The sequence below is a fragment of the Epinephelus moara genome, chromosome 17 (assembly GCF_006386435.1).
Source record: "Epinephelus moara isolate mb chromosome 17, YSFRI_EMoa_1.0, whole genome shotgun sequence".
Lineage (NCBI taxonomy): Eukaryota > Metazoa > Chordata > Actinopteri > Perciformes > Serranidae > Epinephelus > Epinephelus moara.
The window spans coordinates 14,498,074-14,522,856 of NC_065522.1; the positions used below are offsets into that span (position 1 = coordinate 14,498,074).

Here is a 24,783-nt window from a genome sequence, read left to right on the forward strand (position 1 = left end):
TTCTTCAGATAGCCTTTTCTAGTTTATGATAGGGTCTCTTTTGATTTGTGTACACCAGACAAGAAAATAGACAAAATTGTTTAGTCTAAATACTAATACTTGCACTATATAAATAATATTGGCATTGCCTTTATACGAATGCAAGCCTCTGCAAACCTGACTGATTTAGAAAGCTTTTCAAATAAAATGTAACCCTGCTGTTGAGGCTTAAGTCTCCTAGGCATTGTTCCTTTGCCCCGGCCAGTTCCCTTAACCCAAGTCATTACTTCCTCATTCTTGTAACAGACAGTAGCCTACACATGATCACCCAGTGATACATGGTGGAATTTATTGCCTCTGATGTCCCCCACACTGGCCAAGAGGTCACATGCTGCGGGAAGATAACAGTTACACCATGTGTCGCAGCATTTCAAGGGTCAGAGCCAGTTGTCATGGAATCTAGTTAGCCTTATGAGTTATTTTGGGGCAGATATAGCTGTTACAAAGAGCTGCAGTGTGTTCTTTGATTTATACCCTTGTGGTGATGATAGGAGTCGCATCCACCCACTTGTTTTGTTAGGGGTTCGAGCACAGCAGTGTGCCTGTTGCCAGAGTAGAACAAAAGACATCTTCACAAAAAAAAATCTGCTTTCATCAAACTTCACACTTTCTTGGAATAACTCAAGGCAAAGTCATTTGCAATTTTACAACTTTATATCTGGGAGACATTCCCCTTGTTAATTTTATCAACCTGCAGAAAGAACAGGGTGGTATTCTTTTGTGTTAGGGAGAAATACGCACCTACTTTTTCCTAGAATATGTGAGGCGACAGTGGTGGTTTTGTGCGCTGAATGTAGGATATTTGGCCAATGTCAACATGAAATATTGGTATTAGACAAAACCAGTGGGAGTTAGCAAGGACAATGGTGCTTCTGGAGGGCTTGTGGAGGTTAATGACCAATTATATGAATGCCTCACCAAGCATTTTAAGATTTTATAACAGGCATGAAACTGATTTTATGGTCCAGTATTTCACATAATTTCATAGGAGGAGATTATCTATTCACAAAGACGCTGGTGTCCGATGGCAAATGCCTGGGGAGCCAGACATTGAGAAAGTCCCCATGATCTCTGTGTTCCCTCTCCATGCCTTTTCTTTGGAATACATTATGATAATTCACCCTCTCAGCAGAACTACATCCTCTCTGACACACAGACTGCAGGGAATTAAAGGACCAAATTTGAAATTCTATCTAGTTTCTTTGAAATATATGCAATGTGATTTTCTGCAGTTTTCTCATCTGTAATTCATTGACAACATTATAAAACTGATTCACTATATGCCTATATACCAAACTGAACTAAATAAAAATGTGTACAACCCCCCCCCCCCCTTATCGCTCTTCTGCTGCAGAAACCTTACTTTAATTTATAAGGTTGCCATGGTGCTGTGGCATTGCAAGCAGTATGTATTATTGTATTTTTCTCACCTCTGCCTGCCCTCTAGTTTAATTATAAAGACAGCAACCTCGGTATAGATGTCTTCTCTTATTATTTGTGCTAATGTGCGTCACCACATACAACGTCTGAACATGTTACCATAGCCGGAGCAGGGGATCGGCTGACTGGAGCTTTCCAGTTGATATACCCTCAGCAGGTCACTCCAACAGAGATGCTGAGAGGGATGAGCGTGCCGTGCAGGCAGACCAGGTCAGCTGAGGTTAGCAGAGAGGGCTCGGTGGGTGAGTGCAGGGCTGGGCAGGGGGTGTCTAGGGATGCGTAAAAGCCTAGATGGCAGAGGGTGTGGGGTTGAAGAGTCAAGGGAGGATGATCTGCAGCATCGTGAAATCTCATTGGAAGTCATCTGCTGCGAGATATTACTTCCTGCTGAATTATGAAGTGAAATCTAGCGTTGTACAAACGCTACACCCCAGCTTTCAGAAGCGCACGCTACCTTGACTTATGTATAAAGAAACTACATTACTCGGCTGTTTCCACAGTGACAGAAATGGTAAAAACAAGCATGTGGGTGTGTTTGGTAAATGTGGAATCTTAAACCTGCAATAACCCAAGGTGATTCAGAAACTCTAAGGTCTTGGTACTTTGTCTCTAGAATATCCCTCAAGGCCAACTGAGGGGAGAAAAATATGAGAAACAACCCAGTGAAGGAGTAAAACCTTGAGGTCATCAATTTGTGCTTTGTTGGTTTCTCTCTTCACCCATTCCCCGAGGTTGAAATAAAAGCCTGGTATGTCAAATGGGGCGCTACCTGCTGGCAGGTATTGAAGTGGTTGTAGTGGTTGGTACTCTTCATCCAGAAGAGGATTAAATGTGTCGAGGAGATGATAGGGAGTGTGTGATAGCTTCGGCTTGGGGAGTCACAGGCAGAGGTTTCTCTCTCAATCCAGTGAGGGCTTAGAGTAAAAAGCAGGACTAACAGCAAAACATATGGGCAGTGGCATGTGCAGTTATGTTGTAAACACTCACATGGATACATGCAGCCTCATGACGTAATTTCAGTCAAACATAAACAGTATCTCAGCTGCAGAACCTTTTTTTTTTTAATTTGCCTTTAAGATTTGCTCAGACTTTATGGGTGATGTCACATTTTTAACTTATGAGAAAACAACGCAAATGATGTGAGCCATTATATGTTGAAAAGATGTATTTCATAAACAAATCACCATATGAAAATAAGACTATCTTTTGTGCAGGTGCGGCTGGTCGTCGAGTTGGTATGGCCTCTGTTTCTCTTCTTCATACTGGTGTGGGTGCGGTCCACCAATAAGCCAGTTTATAAAGGCCAATGTAAGTACAAGCCCAGTGTTATACTCTATTTCACATCATGTCATGATTGTTACGAGCCATCCAGAGCTTTTAGATCATCTGGGGCAGGCTTGCTCACCGTCCCCAGGGTCAGAACCAAACATGTAGAAGCCGCTTTCAGTTATTATGCGCCACAGATCTGGATTACACTTCCTGAGCACTTGCCCTAACCCTTTGTTCTTTTAAAATTGAGGCTTAAAACTTTTCTGTTTGCCACTGCTTTTCCCTGAGGTCACTTAAAGATGCTGCCTCTTAAATCCTTTAAATCTACTGTTTTTGTTTGTTTGTGTTTGTTTTGTCTTGTTTTTTATGAATTGTATCATTTTCCGTTTTGTTTGTTTTGCATGTTTATGCTTACGTAAAACACTTTGGATTGCTTTTGTGTCGGAAATGTGCTATATAAATAAACTTGGATTGGATTTGAAGCTATAGAACAACTCCTCAGTGTGCCTTCATAACAACTCAGAACTCAAAGCTAATGTACGTATCAAAATGTAGAGGAAAATATAGTGATGTAGCAAGAATATAAAAATCCTGACCTCTGTTTTGACATCACTACAGCTATATATCCAAACAACAGTGTGTAAGACATGCAGCTGGGTAAATGCATACTGTGAGAATGCATCTCTATTCCTTTAGGCCACTACCCAAATAAAGCCATGCCATCGGCTGGCATGCTGCCCTGGCTGCAAGGTATGATGTGTAACATCAACAATCCCTGTTTGAACTATCCAACGCCGGGGGAGACACCAGGCCAAGTCAACAACTTCAACAACTCCGTGTAAGTACTGGGATGTATTATACAGAAAACTAAACCTGTCTTCTAAAACATTACACATTAGGATGAAGCAGAATATTTTGGCTATGATTTAAGATTTTATCAAAAATGTAACATGATCTTTGTTATCTTTCTGTTAAACCAGAATTGCTGGGATGTTGATAGAGCTGCAAACCCTCCTGGTGAACAGATCTATTCTCAGCAAGGCACAGCTGCTGGCAGATGACCTCGAACAGTGGGACTCAGCCCTGTCACAATCTAACCTTGATAATGGTAAGAGAATTTGAATACCAAGTACTTGATGCACTGACCTTAAGACAATAGCACTATTTGTGAAAGGACCTCATTTCAAGGTTGTTGTAAAACACGATTATTAAATTTGGTGAAAAGCAACAGGGTTAAAGTGTGGATTGGTCTCTCTTGATACACAAGTTTTATTTCTACTGAGTAATAGTTCATAAAGTAATAGGTATAGAAAATACTCAGCCTCAGCAACAATCACTCTGCGACGTCTTTGTTAAGTACTCTCCATCAAAGAAAGTATCCCTCTCATATGGATGACAAGTTGGAGGATTTGTTATTCCCCTTTATCCCTCAAAAACAATGGCGCGTGATTATTTATGATGCAATTTGCCGTGCAGACTGACAGATCGTTTGTCTTGATAAGTTGCTGCTTTGCATTAGGCTCATTTAGCCTGATGATATTCAGATTTTCATACGGCACCTAATTTGCAAAGAGACAAAGGGGGGGGGGGGGGGGACCGCTGTTCAACAAACGGCTCGTGGGCCATTTGCATTTTGGGGTCGCTGGCTTGTAATATACAAGATTAAATCCATCAAAGATCTAAGCCTGGGCATAATTAATGGGATTCGCTGTCGGAGGCGAGAGCACAAAAGGTCATTAACAAGAATGGGGAATGGAGTACTATCAAAAGACCAGGATGGCAAAGGTGATTGTGTTGTCCTCTTTTTTTTCGTTATCACCAAGGGTTGATTAAAAGACTCAGGTGGTCACTTCAATCAGAAAGGCAACGGTGTTCAGGAATAGTCCAGATCCTGTTCTACTTCCCCACGATCTAACCCTTTTCACCCTCCCGGATGCTCCTGCAGTCACGAGGGGCATAATGATATGTGTTTAGTAGGAATCAGGAGGTGTTGTACGGAGCGTAAGCAGTGCGTCAAACAGCATAATTAATTTCAGACAATGCTGAATGATTGTTATTTTTACCCATTTATCTTAATTGAACCTTGAATAACCCAGTATAAGTCACTTGCTCGCCTCATCTTGATAATTGACTGACTTGCATGTATTACACAAAAAGGCTAATCTAATTAAATTACGTAACCCCTTCATCATCTCAACAGCACGTGCTGGAGACCCAGAGAGAAGAAAACACATGTTGAATAGATACAGTATGTGCATATGTGTGAATATACTTTAGCAGGATCCCTGCTATGCTAAGGCGTTGTGAGGGAGTAACAATGAACAGACGATTGGTTCTGAAGTCTGCTCCTTTAAATCCCGACTATCTGTGGGCAGCTAATCAGGAGAAAATGGCTGGTTAACAGTCTGGTACATGTTTAGCAACAACGTGTCTCCTCTCACATGCTCGTTCAACTCAAGTGTTCAACCCCTACTTGCACCAATGAAGGATTTAATTGCAGCAGTCGTCTAGCATAATTTAAACTCAAATTCATCATGCCACTTGAAGTAACTTTTAAACAAAACCAAATCAGAATGCTATCAAGAATTCAAAATTCTTCTTTTCCTTTTTTTCAGTAACATGCACACATGAGAAGGGAAGGGAAGGGCGTCTTTTTAGTTTTGGTTTTATTTTCGTTGATTTGACCATTGTTTCTATCAGTTAGGATAATATCATATTTCCCAGCAGCTGCACTGCAGTAATTTTGAAGATGTGGGCTTTAGCTTTAACCTTTTCCTTTCAACAATGGAATAAATCATCTAGTGCTTTGATTAGGCTGATCTTCCAGTGCAGTAGAAGAGCTGCTGTCCTATTAGTTGCACAACAGGTTCTCCTACATGGTTGGCATAGGTGTTCATTAGGGCAGATGACACAGGTATCACCTGTGAACACCATATTTGTGAGCAGCAGTGTGGGAATCAAATGCAGGAGGACAGACAAAGAAGGGAGGCAGAGACAGAAAGGCTGCAGGGTTGGCTGCAAAATATCTGCAGTGCAGATGGCGAGCGAGGAGGATTTATGGCTAAAACAAAGATAAAACTATGAAAATAAGACTCAGGTTAAAAACAAGCACATACATTCCCCTTTACGTTTCCCATCTCTGACCTGTTGTCAGCATCACATATGTGAACATTAAGTACACAACTGTGCACTGTATTTATTGTGTCCTTGATTTTGCCGTGTATCAATTTCTGTTCTGCAAAAATGATGATTCTCCATCTTTATGTTTCAGCTCAACCAGTGATCCTGAGGAATATTCTAAGAGACAATGAGACTTTCTCCACGTATCTGAGAGCAAATTTGTCAGTGCCACCAGAAGTGGTCCAAAGCCTCATGAATGCTGAGATTAAACTCAGTCCAGTGAGTATCATTTGCTATCCTGCTTGTTGGGCTGGGCAATATATTGATATTATGATATGAGACTGGAGATACTGCCTTAAGGCCAGGACACACCAAATCGACATCAAAGAACTAGTGGCATGAAGGCTCATGTTGCCTGTGCCTCGAAAAGAAATTTGCACTTGAACACACTGCAAAGACTACAACCAGCAACTAACTAGCACGTACCTTCTGCACCTGGGTAAAAGGAGATGACTCTCCACACCAGCAGGCAGCAGTAGTCTGTATTCATCATTGAAAAAGGTAAACTGAAAGACTGGATGGATTCAAGACGCTAGTTAGACAGTTGGCACATAAACAACGCAACCCGATGTTGAAAGAACAAAGCGTATTTGTCATGTGCTAGCAAACAGTAACACAAACAATTATGAGCCATTTCTGCTACAGAGTTCAGTGGCTTAAAAAAATATCTTACCTACAACAAGTTTGATCTAATGCCCTCTTGACTTTAGTCGACTTCTGTTTCTCTTCTCGTCCACTGAGCCAGAGTGATTTCATTCACTGAGGGGCTCAGCTGTCTCTGACACCAATTCAACATGCTGAATTGGCCAAAAAACAGGCCAACAAAGATCGACTAGTGCCAATGTTTCAAGACACACCACAAAAACAAGGGGCGACAGACACTCGTAGGGCACTTAGATTTAGGATATCCTAATATTGGAAGTGTTGTCTTTTTCTGGTTTTACAGGCTGCATTACAGTAAAGGGACGTAATTTTCCTGAACTTACCAGACTGTCTTAGCTGTTCTATTATTTGCCTTTACCCACTGAGTAATTATATTTACATTACTGATTAATAATTATCAGAAATCACATTGGTATCAGTCTAAAATATTGTGGTATTAGATGTTCTCCATATCGCCCAGGCCTAACCGGTTACATGGCTCCAATAAGACTCCCAGCTGCTTTGAAACATGATATTCCACCTCCCTCTGTAAATAAAATAGTATAAATGTCACCAACATGTTCAAAAGACCCAATATGCCCAGACTGTTGTGCTTGAGCATTTAAAATGTACAATGTCCCGGCCAAGAACTGCCTCTGGCACTCCATGTCTTGACAGTCATAATCAAAGCAAATTCAAGCATTTGCTTGACAAAAAAGTCATTTGAAGCTTCCTACAGTAGCTAATTTGCAATGAAATGAACTCACAACAGCAATAAGACTGTCTTGTCTCTAAATGCTCCCCAATTGATACCGTGGTATGTACGGAGTAATATCAGATGAGCTGCAAGAAGGTAATTATGTTTCTCTGACATTGACAAGGATGCTTAAATACAATGTGCACTGATTAAAAGATCCCTACTGTGTATGAGGCATTGTGATGGTTGCACTGTGCTCTGATGCAAAATGTAGTATGTGTCTAGAATGAAAAGTTCCTAGTACAGTTCATGAGCCATCCTCTATCTTCAACCCATGTATCCTGTCTTGCTTGGTGTCACTGTATACTCTCTGGTGGGATACAAACTCTCTGTGTGTGGGTGTTAATGTTCGTGTCTGTTATATTCTTACTGTTGTTTTAAGTGTCCTTGTGGATGTTTGTGCACATGTAGAGTATATTTTAGAGGGCAATGTAAGAAAAACAAGCTCAATTAAAATGAAAACACTATTGCATGTCTGATTTTTAAATAGGATTTGGCAAATGATCTGCCTGCACAACAACCCGAAGGACACAACACATGAATACATAAAATATGGTCAGATGCAAAGTTCTGTTGTTTGTGAACTTCCACCAAAGTTAGTAATATTTTTCAGATGATGGGCATCCCGAGGCCAGGCAACCTGAAGAGCATCCTTTGTGAGGGGACAGATCTGGATGAGTATGTCCAATTTAGCAGCCAGGCTGAAAAGGAGGCTTTTCAAAATGTCAGCTGCTCCCGCAATCCACAGCAGCTGATTAACGCCCGGCGAGTGCTCCTGCAGAACCTGGACGTGAGGAAAGTGCTTTCTGGGGTGAGGTTTTCTCGCTGTCGCCCAGGCCACTAACAGATCTCACAACCAGTCTGATTTGACTTTGATGAGACTTGAAGGAGTTTTGCAGAGTAACTTGGTCGCAGTTAGTTTAATTTTGACAGAAGTTGGAGAGTGAGTGCATTCAGGAGGTGTGTTTACATTAATTGGCCTGACGGAGACACTGTAGTAGGAGCCCTTATTCCTGCTGGGCAAGGTCACCCAAATCTCGCATCCTTACAAAGTGCTCTGTCTGTGCTGATGAAGGTGGCATTAAAAATGTAAATTTGAAACTCAGCCACCACAGGTATAACTCAGGCACAACTTGGAAGGATGCATTTGATGCGTCAGCTGTTGAACAAAATTGTTATTGGACATGTTTGTGTGAAAAGCATCTAAGATTCAGGCCTCTTGGAAGACATTTCCTGTGACTTACATTTGTGAGCTGGTGTTGCTAGGAGATGCACTGTCAACTTTCATTGTGCACTACTGACTGGCACACGTCACAGCCCTGTATAGCCTCCGAACATTGATTGACATTGGTTTCAAGAAGCAGACAAAGATTTGATTATGTACAGATTTGAGTTTTATTTGAATTTTTGGTCACGTTATGTCATTACCTGCAGAGTCAGTGGAAGCTCCTGAACAGCTCAGTGCTATGTTCGTCCAATAATATACAAAAGATTTGGTCTTGCTAGCATACACGGTAACAGGTAGTCCTGAACACTGTGCTTTGTGACATGATTTTGTTAAAATGTTATTATTTATGTTATAGGGTTTTTACAGGGTTCTGAATTGCTAAGCAAACCATTTTAAGCCACAAGATTCAGCTATATAGGCTGCCTGTTGTTGCTCAAATTGATGGTCAGATCTTAAATTATTGGCTGTGATATTGCGACTCTTGCGCCTAAGCAAAAATGAAATGCCAAGCAGTGTAGCAGGTTTTTTTTTTTTTGCCAAACTCTGCTCTCAAGCCCTTTTCTGGCATTTCCTGTACAGGAGTTATGATAGATTAACTAAATTGAGAGATATATAAGACAAGGTAAACATGGCTGCACAAGGTTATTTTCAGCATGTATATTCTGTCAATTACATACTGTCAGATGAAACTCCACACCTTAATACAATTTAAACATATCTTGGGAACATTGCCTATTCTAACTGTAATTCTCACATGGCTTGCAGTAAATTGAATTCAAAGACAATAATTTTCAGTGCCACACAATTGACTTAGAGAGATGAAGAAACGGCTTTTAAAGTTAAAACTTGCTAATGCATCCACTTTAAGGCGAAACCTACAGGCAACATGTTATTACTGCACCATTATCTTAATGTATTTTCATTTCTCCCATTTTGAGTGAGAAATCATTTGCTGTCCCTCAGCGTCTAGGCTTTTAAAACTGTCATTGTCATATGCACCTCCGTGTCTTCCAGTGATTTTACTAGAATGCATCCAATCAGGTGGGAATTATTTATTAGAACCAATGTTTTGTTGAATTCCTTTTAAATCTCCGAGTTCCCTTTGGGATGATGAAAGCCAGCACTTTTCTTTGAGTTTATCTTTGAGAGAAAATATATGGGACAGCAAATCCAATAAATAAGTGATAAGGCAGGAAGTTCGTAGGAGAGCGCATTTGAACAATTTAAGCCCACAGGCATTTTCAGACACAGGGAGAAAAAAAAAGAAAAAGAAAGCCCAGACAAGATATGGTGCAAAGGCTCTTGAGCACCGCAAGCAAATGGATGGAAAAGAACATCAAGCCTTCAAACTTAAAGCTTGACGTTGGCTGAATGATTGTGATAGCAACAACAACATAAAGAAAAGGACAAGGGAAGAAGTCAGGGTTTATCGCTGAGGTAGTCCGTGGCAGAGGGTGATTTAGACAATGGTTCCACAACTTGGTTTGGGTTTCTAGAAATCATTTCAGAACATAATGCACAGGGAATATGGGAAACAAAAAGCATTTAAGCTATGTGGCATCATTTTTAGTCTGTCTTTGTCCGCATAATCTCCTGTGTAGTTCATTAGCTTTTTGTACCACTTAAAATATCCATGGTTATGACGTTCTCGTAGAATGATTTTTCTAATCAGCTTACCTGCTTAGCAAAAGAAATACACACGACCACCAAAGACTCAAGTCTGGCAAAGTGCAGTGAAAATTGAATTCAACAAATGAGCTTGAGAAATCTGTTTTTGTGCTATGGTTCACTTTATCTATCCCCTAATGTGACATTACTGAAATCTCTGCTTCAATTGATTGGTGATTTTCAGCTGTTTTGCTCAGAATTGTCTGAGACTTTTGTGCTTTCTTACCAAGTCTTTTCCGTAATGTCTGCTCTACACACTCGGGGAGTAAAAGTGATCTGTAAATGAATGCACTCAGAGCTCAATCAATAACTAGGCTGTTGTCCAAAATATGCTTGATTGGCCTTGTATTTGTGAAAAGAGTTTTATTTTTTACCTCTCTCAGCCTCCTGGTTTACCCACTCCTTGTCCTTCTGGACCTACTGTATGTCCTGCATATGTTTCTAAGCTTTGTCATATTATTTGCTGAAAAACAATACAGGCACTCCTGGTCCAGCCTTTACTTGACACTTGATGCATGAAAATGACAATGGTTAAAAGGGCACGCCATTTAGTTCTTGTAATTGGACCCATACTGTGTACCTTCAGAATGTCACCGTAACACATAGTAACACTTGTCATTTTAATGCAACTTTTATTAACCAGTGCCAAAGATGATGATGTTAGGATACAATTTACAGGTTGAGATCCTCAAAACAATACAATGCAGTACAATATTGTATTTTTCACAGCATAGTTTGAAAAGAGAGAAAACTTTTAAAATGCAAAGTTTTGGCCATCATGTCATAGCTACATTATTGTTCAATAAACCAACAACCACCCTCCTTTAGGTACCTACAGGTTTGATGGACACAGCCACACTGTTGAGGAAAACCACCCAAGACGCATTACCAGTGATTGAGGAGGTTAGTGTGGCTACTGTGTCATATACAGGAGACATGATTACATATTTATACTCTATCATATGGCTTTTTCCTGTTTTTCTTTTTTTAAAGTACCTGACTTTGACGTTCTTGTTTCCAGATGGCCAGGTTGCAAAACTCCACAAACTTTAAGGCTGCTAGTTCACTGGATTTCCGAAAGGACATGTTTGGCAGTGTCAATATGCTACTGTGTGGAGAGGAACCTAACGCCAGTTCACACTCAGATAGACTGAGAGCAAACAGGAAGTCAGAGTCTATGGGCAACAGTTCTGGTAAGTGCTGCAGGAATCTCCTTTGTAAAGAAAGGTTGTCACAAAGTACTCCTGTCTTAATCATCTATCTACATTTTAGCTTTACAGCACTGTATGTAGTCATGGACATTTTTTTTTAGAAACCAGTGATGCAGGGTTTCACAACATGGCAGCAGATTTCTGGTAACTTTGAGCCAGAGGCTTAGAGCTTAACTGTGTTGCATTTGGAAAAAAGGGAAGGACTGGGAATTATGCTCGATCCGTAGGTGGCAGAGGATGGCATGACTAATTAAATCGAATTAAAGTTTTTCTCTCCTTTAAAAACAGTGTCTTGTCAGAATTGTGGTGTTTTGACAGCCTTGCTCCGGAGCTGCAGTTTTATTGGCCCCTTGTATATTCACCAGCCCGGCAGCCAAAAATGAAGATAACTTTTTTATACAATTTGGTGTTTTATTACACATAATATGTGCAACAGTGAAGTTCCCTTGTCCTTTGATTGGTCATTTAGTTATTGATATGTAATGTTGATGTACAACTGCGCAAAACAAACCACAGTTGCTGTTTTTCGTGATTTAATTTCATTATAAATATCATGTATATTTATTTTAGACAGAAAAGGTTAAGAAGTGTGTTCAGTTGTAAATAATAAATAATAATAATAATAATACTTTTTTTGTTACAAATGAAGGGATTCTGTCCACAGAAAAGCTAGAGGGCTTTTAATTTGAAATAGAAAAGTGTAAAGTTAAAAATAAATGTTTATATTTTATTCATGTCTGTGATGTATCCTGCAGACATAGACGTTAAAACTGCAGTGAAAGGTGTAATGCTGCTGTGAAGACAATGGAGTAGAAGCACTGCTGGGTCATTGTGGTGATCACATACAGGTCCTCTTTGGATATGTTAAATGCACTGTGCTAAGTGTACAATTGCTCATGTAACGTCTGCATGCCTTTCAATAGGTCAGTTTAACCGTCTGTTTTTGCTGAAAACTGTGCACAGCACACTGAACAAATAGGTGAGGGGTTGAATCTCTAGATCAGCTGCAGCTGAGCCACACAGATGGACTAATGATTGGCAGATCAACTTGCCGGGAATAACTTTCACTAGCCCCTGGCCATCGGACTGTGAGTTATGTCAAACCCTGGATGATCAGTCCAGCAAGGTGTCGTAGGCATCTGTTAGGGTTAGATGTGTTCTCAATGCAAACTCAATGCAAACCCCAGTATTCCCTGTATTCAAAATCTGCATGCAGGTGAAAAAAATCCAATGGCTCCTATTTTCATAATTGGTAGTGCATGGTACACGGCACACTCAACTGTGCAGGACGCACAGGATGTGACTACTCGTGCACAGGCAGGAACAGGCACCTGTGGCACAGTTGGCACCTGTGCCAGAGCTGAAAACTGGGTTGGATTAGGAATACATTATCGGCAGCTGTGTCAGGGGCTGGCATCAATCGTGGCCAATCAAATCAGCTCTCCTCATTCCATTTAAAAGCTGTGCAGTCACTCCCCACCCTGACATAATGATGCTTTCTTCATGGAGAGGAAAAGTCCAGAGCAACTTATCCCTAGTGGAAATTGATGTTGTTGTCTGGATGGTGCAGGCACAAGGCGCAAATATATAACATCCTAAATAAGAACATATGGCAACCCAAACTTCCCACGGAGGACAGATGGTGTCACTAAAACACTTTTTTGAGTTCTAAACTGGTATTCAGCGAGGAAATACAACTATGGAAGCCATACTGTCAGCATGTACTTCCCCAGTGCTGTATTGATTTAGCTGAACCAGGCTCAGTTTGTCAGGATTTTGGGTAAAGGGCAGTCTTGATGGAGTTTGGTAATGTCAGTGATGTCCTGGAGCTGTCTAATTTGCTGGGTCCAGTGCACCCCTAAGATGTCATTGTCTCCCACACTCTTGAGCAACAGGGTGCAGAGGATCCCCCACAGCTTTAGCCAGCCAGAGTGGTGTGTGTTGCAGCACCCTGGTGCTGCTTATGAAAGATGTATATCAAGTAGCCACATTGGAAGAATCTGTGGTGTTTTCACCCTGCTTTTGAAACTCTGGACCGCACCACCCACCTGCAGTATGGTTGTAAGTGAATGAGTGTTCTTGTGGCTGCAAGGATTCAATTAATAAAAGAAGGACGATAGATTCTACAAGCATTTGTGGATGGCAGATGGAGTACTGATATGAATCAGCCTTTGATCTAACCCAGCACACACTGCTTCAAAGTGTTTTTCTGCTGCGTGAATTTGTCAAGTGGTTAAGAACTCCATATCAAAGTATAATAGGGCGTACTGTACATGCATAAAGTATGATTGTTATTTTTGAGAGTCAGTTCTGTAACAGACAAAAGGTTACTTGTTTACCACGTTGCTCGTTGTGTTAACTCATGGTAACAGCCAGGTACAGTACATCCTAGGCACTGTTTCCCATCAAAATTAGAGACGGTCCTTCCCCACTGCTGTTTCACACTGTGAGGTGTGTCAGCAATGCATGTGACACAATGTGTCCTGGGGCCTGCTGGTCAGGGCCGGAGGCTGTAAGGCATTCCTCCTTCATTTTACCAATTATCTGATTTGGTACAGGAGGCATTGTCATAGTAGTGGTGTTCCTAGCCCAAGTGTTGTCTGGCAAACCTTTCTGAGCTGCCATGTGGATCAAATTTGTGTTACAGTTGGTACTTTGATTGTAACCGTGCACAGAGATGCCCGTATATCATTGGTGTTACTCTGGATTTTCTACAACTCGTTAAGGCTTTTTGGAGTTATTCAATGGGTTGAAATTGGCAGCAGTCTGAATCTTTCTATATTTGTAGAATATCTGTTTTGTATTTTTATCTCTGGGACTTGAAGAGCCCTCGGGATTATTCCACACCTGAAAGTTTAAAATGAGTCCTGACTGTGAGTCTGATCTTGATGTATTGTGGACCGTCTAAGACTTTTTATCATTTGCACCTGTTTAAGTGCACCTGATTCTATTTTTAGTCATTAAAGGGATGGCAACTTTTTTCCACATGGGGATAAGCATTTCTGTTTGTTGTAACTGCATAAATAATCCCAAAGTAAAGTTGTCTGCTCTACTTCAGCAAATATAATGAAATGAACTCTTTGAATGTGCTCTCTTGAAACCTGCCTCACTTTCTTGACTGGAAGCAGTCCAATGAAAATGAAACCTCAATGGAGCAAACATTTAAAGACATAAATATATTGTGATGTATACAGCATAATATGTACATTATCCGTATTCAAAGGGCCAGTGTGTAAGATTTAGAGGGTTGTAGTGGCATCTAGGGCTAAGGATTGCAGATTGTAACCAGCTGAAACCTTTCCCATGTGCCAAGCATGAACTCCCAGTTAGAATTCTTCCAGTGTTCATTGTTCAGGAGGTTTTTACTGGGAGCTGAAATATTTACAGAGGTTTCTTTCTCTCCAAAACTAACGGACCCAGTGATTTTATCTGGTAAAAACACAGAATAAAATAGTGTTTCTCCAGAGCTGCTCAGCTCCTTGTGGAGGGGCTGATAACTAGGGTGGCCAATGTGAAAACGCAATCAGCCCCATCTAACGCCAGTGTTTGATTTGTCCGTTCTGGGCTACTGTAGAAACATGGCAGTGCCACATGGCAGACTTGGTGGACGAGTTTACCTTATTCTAAGGTAATGAAAGCACCATGCGTCTTATTTTCAGGTGATTATACACCAAAGAAAACATCATTATATTCAATTTCTGCCACTGTATCCCTCTAATTCTCTCTAAACACACTGGACCATTAAATATGTAGATTCTTAAACATATGTTGGTGCAGTGCAGTACTTATTCTTAATGGACAAAATAAAGTATTGGGGAATACAATATGTAGTCAAGCAGAGATAATTGAGAAAAGAACTAATCAGATTCTTTCCAAAAAGATTGTCTGCACATTTTCTTCCCGGTGATGTACAAATAAATCACTTGTCTGTCACTCTACAAGATGAAAGAAGTAAATAAAAGTAGCACAACTGTTGTAGGTGGTGGCGGGGACAGCTTTGAAAATCACTCAATGTGTTTGTCCCATAAAATCCTTGAGAATTAGATCTTGAGCGTAACTTCTCGCTGCCTCGTGCTCATTAGAGACCACGCATTCCTGTTTCATTAAATGCCTTTTCTTTGGAGACAACTGCACAAAATTAGATTTTAATAAGAAGCCTCTATTCCCTGGGAATAAAGTAACACTGCAAAGTAGAATTGCATGCTTGTGTCAGTGCAAATTAGCAAATACATTGTATCATCCATACAAAATAAGCACTAACATCTCTGTTAGCATGCTAATAGCTGTTTTGGATTTGCCATGGCATTTCATTCTGTTGGTCTATGTACACTTAAATTAATCTGGAATATGCAGCGTGTCTGCATAATGGCCAATTACAAGTCCTTTATACAAGTAAAAGTACACTCAAAGGAATAGCGGAATAGCAACAATAAAGGCCAACCCTGATGTTTTGTTAATGGCCCAGCGACGTTCCCTTCCCAATTAATCGTTGACAGCAAAGGAGAACGTCTGAGTCATTACACAGAACAGTCAGGGTGCTAACTGTTCTTCCACAACAGTAATTTTAAATTGTTACCATTTTCAAAAATTTGCCCAGTAGATTAGCACAAATAAGAAGTGATTACATGCCTCTTTAATGTCATATAGAAAAAGAAACAGGCAAAACAGTTCAAGCTCTTCGACATGCCTGTAAAGCTGGTAATTTGATTTAACCTCAAACCACTCTCAAAGTGAAACTTTGTATTTGCTGCGGAGTCTTGATTTTAATGTGAGGTATTTTTTGCACCCACAGGAAACATCCACCTTTCAAAATAACACATCTTCTGTTGATCTGTCAAAATAATCTTTCCTCTTTGATTTAAACATTGTCCTATTTTCACTGGTGTGATTTTCCCTGACATTGCGCGTAACATTTCCTAATTATCTCGAGACTCGTACTGTCATCCTCTGAGTATTTGCCCATGGGCCTCTCTTTGAATAATTAGTAATTGGTACCCTTTATTTCTAGTTTTAAGTACATCCTTTTAATGTACTTTATACTGGAGCCAGTGAAGGCAGACTACCTGACTATCGTGGACTTAGAGAGGCTCGTCTTATACTACTGAATGTCAAAGCAGCCTCTCTGTCTCTTGTGAGAGAGTGACTTCAATGACATTTATTCAAGCTTATTTGACTTTCTGTTGGAATGCTGTAAGACAGCACTTGATTTGTACTGCTTGTAAGAAATCACTTCTGCCTGATTGATGCATAGGGCAGTTCACTTTAGACTTAGTGTATATGTGTGTGTGTGTATGTCTGAGTGTGTACATGTTTGTGTGCCTCTTATTGTGCGTTGCATGAAATGCCTGAAATATGAGTAATGTGAACCAGGAGTAATATCCTTCTCTTTGTGTGCACGCACGTCCACGTGTGTGCATGTGATTGCATGTGTGAGACAGTGTGTGCACAGCGCCAGCATTCGCAGTGTGTGTACGGCGCTGTCTCGCCGTAGCGCTGAATTGAGCCCATCTCCAGGGTGCAACTCAAATTGATTAAATTTGCCAGGTAAGTTGAGGGGCTGACTTGAGGCTCCAAGCAATTATTTGACTGTGGCTAAACCTGGTGTAAAGAACAGATCCTCTTGTTCTTTCATACTGCTGTTTTGTAAAAAAGTAAAGATCTGTTGTCAAAAAGAGCTACACAGCCCGTAGCTCTGTGAACGTCTAACCTCTGTAATCTGATGGTCTCTTTAGCACACAAAACATCAGAAATGATACAAATGTTTGACTGATATGTGTTTGTTGCTGCCATCTATTTTCATGCCTCATTGTTGACTGGAAGTCTTTATTCTTTGTGTTTTGTAATTGGCCTGAGCATGTTGGTCCAGGTCCATTTGTTTGTTTGTTTGCTTGCTTGTTTGTTTCTTTATTATATATCCGTCTGGAGTCTCTCTTTGTGTCCGTGGCAACTGTCAGACAAATACAACCACAACAAAAGACATTACAGTTTAAGACAGACATTTATCAACAAAGTGCTCCACAACACCATCACCAACAATCAAGAATAAAGTAACAATAAGAATAATAAACTGTTGCAGCTTTCATACAACAAATGCAGCACAAAGGCCTTTACAAAAAGGGCATTATCAACACTGAGTGCTTGAACATAAAACAGACAAACAAGGCAATTCAATATAAAGAGACATTTAAAACCCGTTTTAAAACAAGGATTACGTGATTCAACAATTGTCATGTAAAAGTGGTGGTGATTTGAGATCCTATTAATCGAAATGTCATATAGTATTTCTTCTTGTGTCACCTTTAAGGCTTTCTGACATCATTAACAATCAAAGCCTGTAATAACCAACTTTCACGGACTCACCAGCAGACACTGAATAACTGAAATAAGCGTCTTTCAGATTACCTCAGAACGTCTTCTCACTGCGGGTATTGTCTGTGCAGGGCACAACCCACAGCTGCCTCAGAATCTACCACCCAGTTGTGGCACTGTGGATCAGATAGAACTCACCTCAGTCTTTTTCCGTCAAATCCACCACCTGCTTATCATAGCAAAACCATAAATCTTCAAATCATTTAAAAAAATCACAAGATGAAATAAATAAGAAAAAATTAAATCATGAGAATTGTAAAACCATAAATCTTAAAATCAAGTTAGATAGTACATTTTAAAAGAGTTACAGCAGCTGGAAGCGTAAAATGAAAGAGTTTCAGACCTGTATCAGGCAAGTCAGAGCTAGTTAAAGGCTAAAGCGAGTAGATATCTTTCTAGGTTTCTTTTTAAAAAATATAGCGAGCTAGCTTCCCTGATATCTATAGATAGCATGCTCCATAGCTTTGGGGTGTAATTGACAAAGGCTTTATCCCCAGTCGTCTTCCGGCTGTTGCTGGGAACCTACAGTAAACCAGCAGCAGGTGAGTGCAGTATTCCTGGAGGCAAATAGTTTACAAGGGAGTATGCAATGTAGCTCGGTCCCAGCTCATTTAGGGCAAAATGCTAGGGACACACACCTCATAACAGAGCTACTGTATAGGCACAGGTACTCTCCAAAGGCCTTTGCATCACAAAATGCTCGCATGTGCAGTGTACACTTCATATTAAGTTACATATTAAGTACATAATGTAGTAGGGATGCTATTATCATGTACACCTAATCCAAATTTGGTGAGGTATTAAGAGGAATATTTGATTTCTTTGTAACGCTAACTTTTTAGGGCATTAGCTGACTTTAGCTTCGATAGCATAACAGACTGGAGGAAGCTGTTCAAGAGTCGTCCTGCTTTGTATCACTAGCATAGTAATCAACCACAAAGCCGGCAATCCCACCTTCAGCAATCCTGTCAAATCATGCATCCACTGAGTGAGGGCGTACAGTTTGGCCAGTCTGGCCCCATTGGTCAGTGGTTACTTGTTCAGGTAACACTCTCTTGAGTGACTGAACATGGTGTGTTGGCAAAGTCAGTCTCTCTACACTAAAATGAAAGCCCTGTTGATCGAAGAAACGGAGCATTTATTTCTATATACATTAACAAACAGTTGAGTGAATCACACATTCACTCCACTCGGCGCTCTGCTGCTCCGTTTCCCCAGACGGAGTGTCCAGAGTGTGCTCTGGATAACTGAATGGTGCATTCCGACAGCGCTCCAAATTCACGAATGGTCCAGCTTGTGCCAGAGTGCATTCCTGCACCCACTCGTATCATCTTCCTCCATTGTCTAAAACAAGCCAAACTTGCTAGCTAGCGGTGACTTATGTCTGTGGAGAATTGTTTTGCCCCTTGCTAAGCCCCGCCCACCAAAAAAACACATACTGTTCACTAACAGTAAAAGGGTCTATAGATATAGATATAGATGTCTCCTTGCACAGAGAATACCTCTGGCATTCTTCTAGATTGGATGATGAGACAGAGGTTGAAGTGATTAACAATTTCAGGAGTTCATCACACCCAGCTTTAAAGTAGTTGTGTTGAATAGTGTTTACTTCATTTTCCTTCATTGGTACACTGGCTGTAACAGGTTATAACATATCCGATTTGTATATGCAGTATGCTCGACTGCAGACACTACCTCTGTAAAACGGTGAAAATGCAACTGGAAAGCATTGACCTCACCTTAAAGGCACCCTGTGGACTTTTCCTGTAAACAAACAAGTTTATATTCAGAGTTTCTTTCCAAAACGTGTTGTATGTATCCTTGAGGTCTTGCAAAGCTGAATCCTTCTGCATTGTATACATCCATGTTTGCAAGGCAACAGTGTTTTTCTTTGCTTCCTTTGTTGGATTGCCGAGTTTATTTTCACGTCGCTGCCACTGTCCTTCATCGGAATAGCATCAAACCTTAAACCGCTTGATAAAACATTCCTCCCTAGAACCATTGCTGGTCAAAACACCTTCCAGTTTATCTTCTTTAAAGCAAATATGAGTTATAAGCAAGTTGACCAAAGTGTCATTTTTCGTTTTTACATTGGTTTTGTCCAAGGCCTGTAGTGTTAAGTGTCCTATAATTCACAAGAAGAAGCAAAAACCGAAGAGAAACTGTAAAAAATATATTTTTTATTTTGTTAAATAGAATTATATAAATGTTTCTTTTTCAGCTCTTTATAATTTTGTAACCCACCATTTTACTTTGGCACTCCAACACGGATTTAGACCTCCAGATTGGGAGCGACTGCTCAAAGGCAATCGGTCTACTCTCACCTCTTGTGTTCAATCCTTCGCAGTCATCTTATCGGTCCATTTTGGCGTCTTATTCCATCAGAAATCTAAGCACTTTCTTCTTACTGTATAGACGTATACTATAAAATTCTCTCCAATAAATAATGAAAGGTCTTTTTCTTAGATACCAAACATCTTAAATCGGTCTTTTTTTTCCAAGAGATACCTAACAGCAGAGAGCTGCTTAGCTGTGTATCACACACATTTTCTTTCAAGTGTTATGCTTGCAGGAAGTGGCATCTGTGCAGTCTGTGGAGGGAACAGCTGGCCAGACTCAGACTAAGGGGTGGCCATTAGCTGCCCACACACAGACCTCCCAGGAGCACCTGGTAAAGATGGCCAGTGGGCAGAAAGGCTAACATTTAATTGCACTGAAAATGGCCGCTAAAATCTCCCTGATGGAGGAAATGGTCACCCTGGTGAGATGAGAAGGAGTGGAGAACTGATGTTGTGGTCTCGACTGGGGAAACACAAAAAAAGGACTGGGGAAAAATCACTGATGTAATGACAGGTGTCTGATCAAAAGGGACAGTCAGCAAGAGATCAAAAAGGCACACAGTTATATTGACTGGCAGACGACACACCGGATTGATCAATTGTCTGATGAACTACCTCACTGCAATCAATCAATCAATCAATTTTATTTATAAAGCCCAATATCACAAATCACAATTTGCCTCACAGGGCTNGCAAGAGATCAAAAAGGCACACAGTTATATTGACTGGCAGACGACACACCGGATTGATCAATCGTCTGATGAACTACCTCACTGCAATCAATCAATCAATTTTATTTATAAAGCCCAATATCACAAATCACANNTGTGTGACAATAGTCATATGTGTATAATAACAGTAGAAGTATGACTAATGACTAATGACGGCAGCAGCAGCAGGAGGCACACATTTCAGTTACAACAAGGGGCAGGCACAGTCCGAGCACAAGCTACTTCAGGCTCCATTCTTTGCAGTGCAGGTCCTCGTGTAACCTATTCAGCACTCTCCCAACCTGGCAATATTCACGTTGGCAGATAAGTTAAATTAGTAATGATCGCACTGCTGCTGAGCATATTGACTTTTTCCCTCTGCTCCATAGAAGCTTTTCTTTATATACTCAGGTCTGAACTCTTGACTTGTGTTTTTCTCTGCCTGTGTGTGTGTGTGTGTGTGTGTGTGTGTTTTTTAAGTAATAATCTCAAACTTTTTTTTGTACCAGCATCCACTTTGCAACTTTGTGGCCGCCGATGCGTAATTAAGTACCAGTAAACGACACAATATCCACGTCATAAGAGCTTTTCCTATTATAAACTCAGGGAGGAGATTCAGGAAAGTCTTGCTAATGTATGAAAGAAGCAGCAATGGTGTGATTTAACAGCAACAATTAGATAGTAAGCTTTCTTATTAACAACAAACTATAAGAAAACAACCTTCATCCAAAGATATAATTGCGTGAGATTTAAATTCTAGGTACACTTTATGATTTTCTTTGTATTCAAACTACAGGTTACAGTTGTTTGATGCTGCCATGACTGCAAAAACTCAAAGGTTTCTCTCTAATTTAAAAGCAAAAATGTATCCTGATGTGTCTGCAGTTGACATTATTGCATTTCAACAAACAAAATATTGTTTTTTGGTAAGTGTTTAAGTTGATTTAGGAGGTTTTTGTATGTGTTGAGTTGCAATATCAGCAGTGTCTTAGAAAACATATCCAGACCCCCCCCCCATCTCTCCCTAATCACAGAGATGATATTAAACTTTATTTATGAAGCTTGTAACAAATTCGAAGTAGTTTAAAATGATTAATAACATAGAGGCAAAGGAATATACACATATAAAGGGAAACATTAAAAACACAGAACACCCGGAGGACAAAAATAACTTGAAGTAAAAGAAAATATAAAATAGAAACGCAGCAGTAAAACCAGAACAAGCATTAACCATCCGCAAAGGCTTTCTTATGAGTAATTCTTTAAGAAGAAGACACAGTTTAGATGTTGTATGTATGTTGTGTTAACTTAGTGAACTACAAAGTCATTGTCAGTCCTCTCACATGTCTCTATAAAACAAGTAATTAGATTTTTTTTCTCAATTAACTAAATATAGAACAGCTTCACTCTGAAATGTTATATGAAAGTGACAGGTGCTGCTGTCAGTTGGATCAAAGTACCTGTAACACTGCTGCAAAGCGATAATTGCACAAACAAACAAACAGAAACAAAACACGTACTATCCATGATAGCGGTAGCAAAATAGAACAAGAATCTTATTTTAATAGTGTTATCAGTTATCAGTAGCAGTAGGAAGTCATAGCTGTCCATTCTGAAGTGCAGTGTTTGTATCAATACTGCTCCTGCAGTATGAGCTTTGGGCGCGGTCTACTTTCCAGTGCTTTTATTTAAGTTATTTCAAATGTTACTGGTACTTTGTGTGTTACTGTTAGGGATGTTCCCTAAAGACTAATTTCCCTGATGTGTAAACAGATGTTTAAACTTAGACGAGTCAACTAGTTTAAAAGAAAGAAACACTCAGAAAACACAAGTCACAATCGAGCACAATTTAAAGCGACACTTAGCTTTCTGGAAATTTTACGCTTTTCTTTGTTTAGGTTAAAATGCTATTAATAAGCTGATAGCACACTATAATGTAAGTGAATTCCACCAGAGATAAAAATTCATAATTGTACCATTCTCATATGGTTCTAAGAACACTCTGGCCAATCGGTCGAGCGTCCTGTCTGTCTTCCCCACATGGAGGCCTCCGACTGACGTAACTGCTCGCTAAACACCTTTGCGTAACCTTATTCTAAAACTCATCAGTCATCACCGACTCCGGTTGAGTTTTAAAACTCCGGGGTTGCCTTTGACTGTCTTGGTTGTAACGTTACACTCGCTCTCCTCTTCCATGTATCTAACTATTTGACGGTTAATGGCCTCTTCATTTGCGAGGACAAGGAGGGCGCGCAATTCTTTGGCTCCCCAGTTGCTCATCTTTACTGTAGTGTCTGTCAGGTTTGCGTTTCCCTCCTGCTACTAGTACTAGCTGCTCATTCCTGCTATCAGCTGTTTCCTGTTTATCCACAGCCAGTGGGTCGCACGTGCGGCGTCATCAACAGCTCCTCCCACAAGTCATCAACAGCCCCTCCCGTGGTGGAAGGCCGCGTCGTTCTGTTTAAACCAAAAAAGTTCCGCCAATATGTCTACCCTACGAGGCGGAAAATTGGGCACCTCGGATCCACTCGCCAATCTGGCTCTGTGTGTCTAAACGCTCGCAGCTTGCCGGCAGAACGGCCCAACATTCGCGGAAAATCTGCCGGTGTAAAAGGGGCTATAGACGTAATGAGGACATAATGGAGGAGGGGGGAGTAGGCCTTTGGAGGGAGGTGGAGTTGTAGGAGGAGGGGGATGGGACTTTGGAGGGAGGTGGGAGTTGTGGATGTTCAAATTTTTTCTAAGTGCTGTGTGAAATGCAAGAAAGGTAAGAGTAGCTTTAATCTACACGGTTAAACATTGTCTGAAAAAATATTGCATATATTATTAGAGCCATTTGAAATTGTTAATCACATTTTTCAGTCACCAAATCCAATTAAAATGCTGCTGAAATGTGTCATTTTGCACTGTGAATTATGAACATTGCACATTATCCTACAAAAAACATGACAACAACTCACTAAATAAAAGCTAACAAACAACATTATTGAAAACAACATTCTTTCAGAAAGTAATCCTCAGTAAACATGCCTGATAATTAATATAAAACTAATAATAATTCTAATAATAAGTTTTATTTATTAGTAATTCCGGCACTGACTAGCAAGGGTAGCAACGTGTGATTGACTAGTCGACTAATTGCATGCATCCCTAGTTACAGTGTATACAGTCTATGTGATGTTTGTTTCTTTGACTATTAATAGATATATACAAATCTATTAGTTTTCTTATTTTTCCTTGTGTAATATGATTTTCTCAACACTATTCACGGGAAAACATGCAAACTTTGATTAAGTAAGTATTATTAACATGCCATATCAGTAATATGATATGCCTGTCTGAGGATACAGTGGAGGTCTCTAAATAATTTAAAACAAATATGCCTGGTTTAGTTATACATATGAGATGAAATGTCCAAATGTAGGCTTGATTTCATGCTGTGGTTATATTTGTTCACTGTAGTTTGAGAAGAAGTATTGTGAGGGTTTTTATGATAGCCACATAAGGATTTCAAGCTCATGTGCAATATTTATCATGTTTGCTACTTGGGTCCTGCAAATTCTATGATTTCATACAGATCAAACAGCTTATTTTTCCTCTTCCCTCCCGTCCCAGGAAAGAGCAGATGTACGGTATGAACACAGGGTTCGGAAGATTTTCGTGGTATTTTCTCGGTGTTGGCTTGACTTTCCCTGTCTTCTCCCCTCTCCTCTGCTCTATAGATGCTTTTTGTCAGACTCTTGTCGACACCCTGGAGAGCACACCTGGTCTGCGCTACATTTGGAGCACATTCAAGCCGTTATTGCAAGGGAAAGTCCTCTACACACCTGATACACCCGCTGTTCGCCTCGTGGTGAAAGAGGTAAGAAAACCCTAACATATTTACATGCACACAGACTTCATGCACTTGAAAAGTAGCTGAATATCTTGC

General features: G+C 40.3%; 1 protein-coding gene across 2 annotated transcripts in view; it reads left to right on the plus strand.

Moving 5' to 3' along the window:
- Window positions 1-24,783, plus strand: part of LOC126404152 (phospholipid-transporting ATPase ABCA1-like) — a 209,821-nt gene that overhangs the window by 11,350 nt on the left and 173,688 nt on the right. For both annotated transcript variants that reach the window (XM_050067165.1, XM_050067166.1), the window contains exons 3-10: window positions 2,694-2,787; window positions 3,445-3,586; window positions 3,729-3,856; window positions 6,020-6,147; window positions 7,941-8,138; window positions 11,052-11,126; window positions 11,245-11,416; window positions 24,575-24,714. In XM_050067165.1, the coding sequence (XP_049923122.1) occupies window positions 2,694-2,787; window positions 3,445-3,586; window positions 3,729-3,856; window positions 6,020-6,147; window positions 7,941-8,138; window positions 11,052-11,126; window positions 11,245-11,416; window positions 24,575-24,714 (1,077 nt within the window). The remainder of the gene's footprint in view (window positions 1-2,693; window positions 2,788-3,444; window positions 3,587-3,728; window positions 3,857-6,019; window positions 6,148-7,940; window positions 8,139-11,051; window positions 11,127-11,244; window positions 11,417-24,574; window positions 24,715-24,783) is intronic.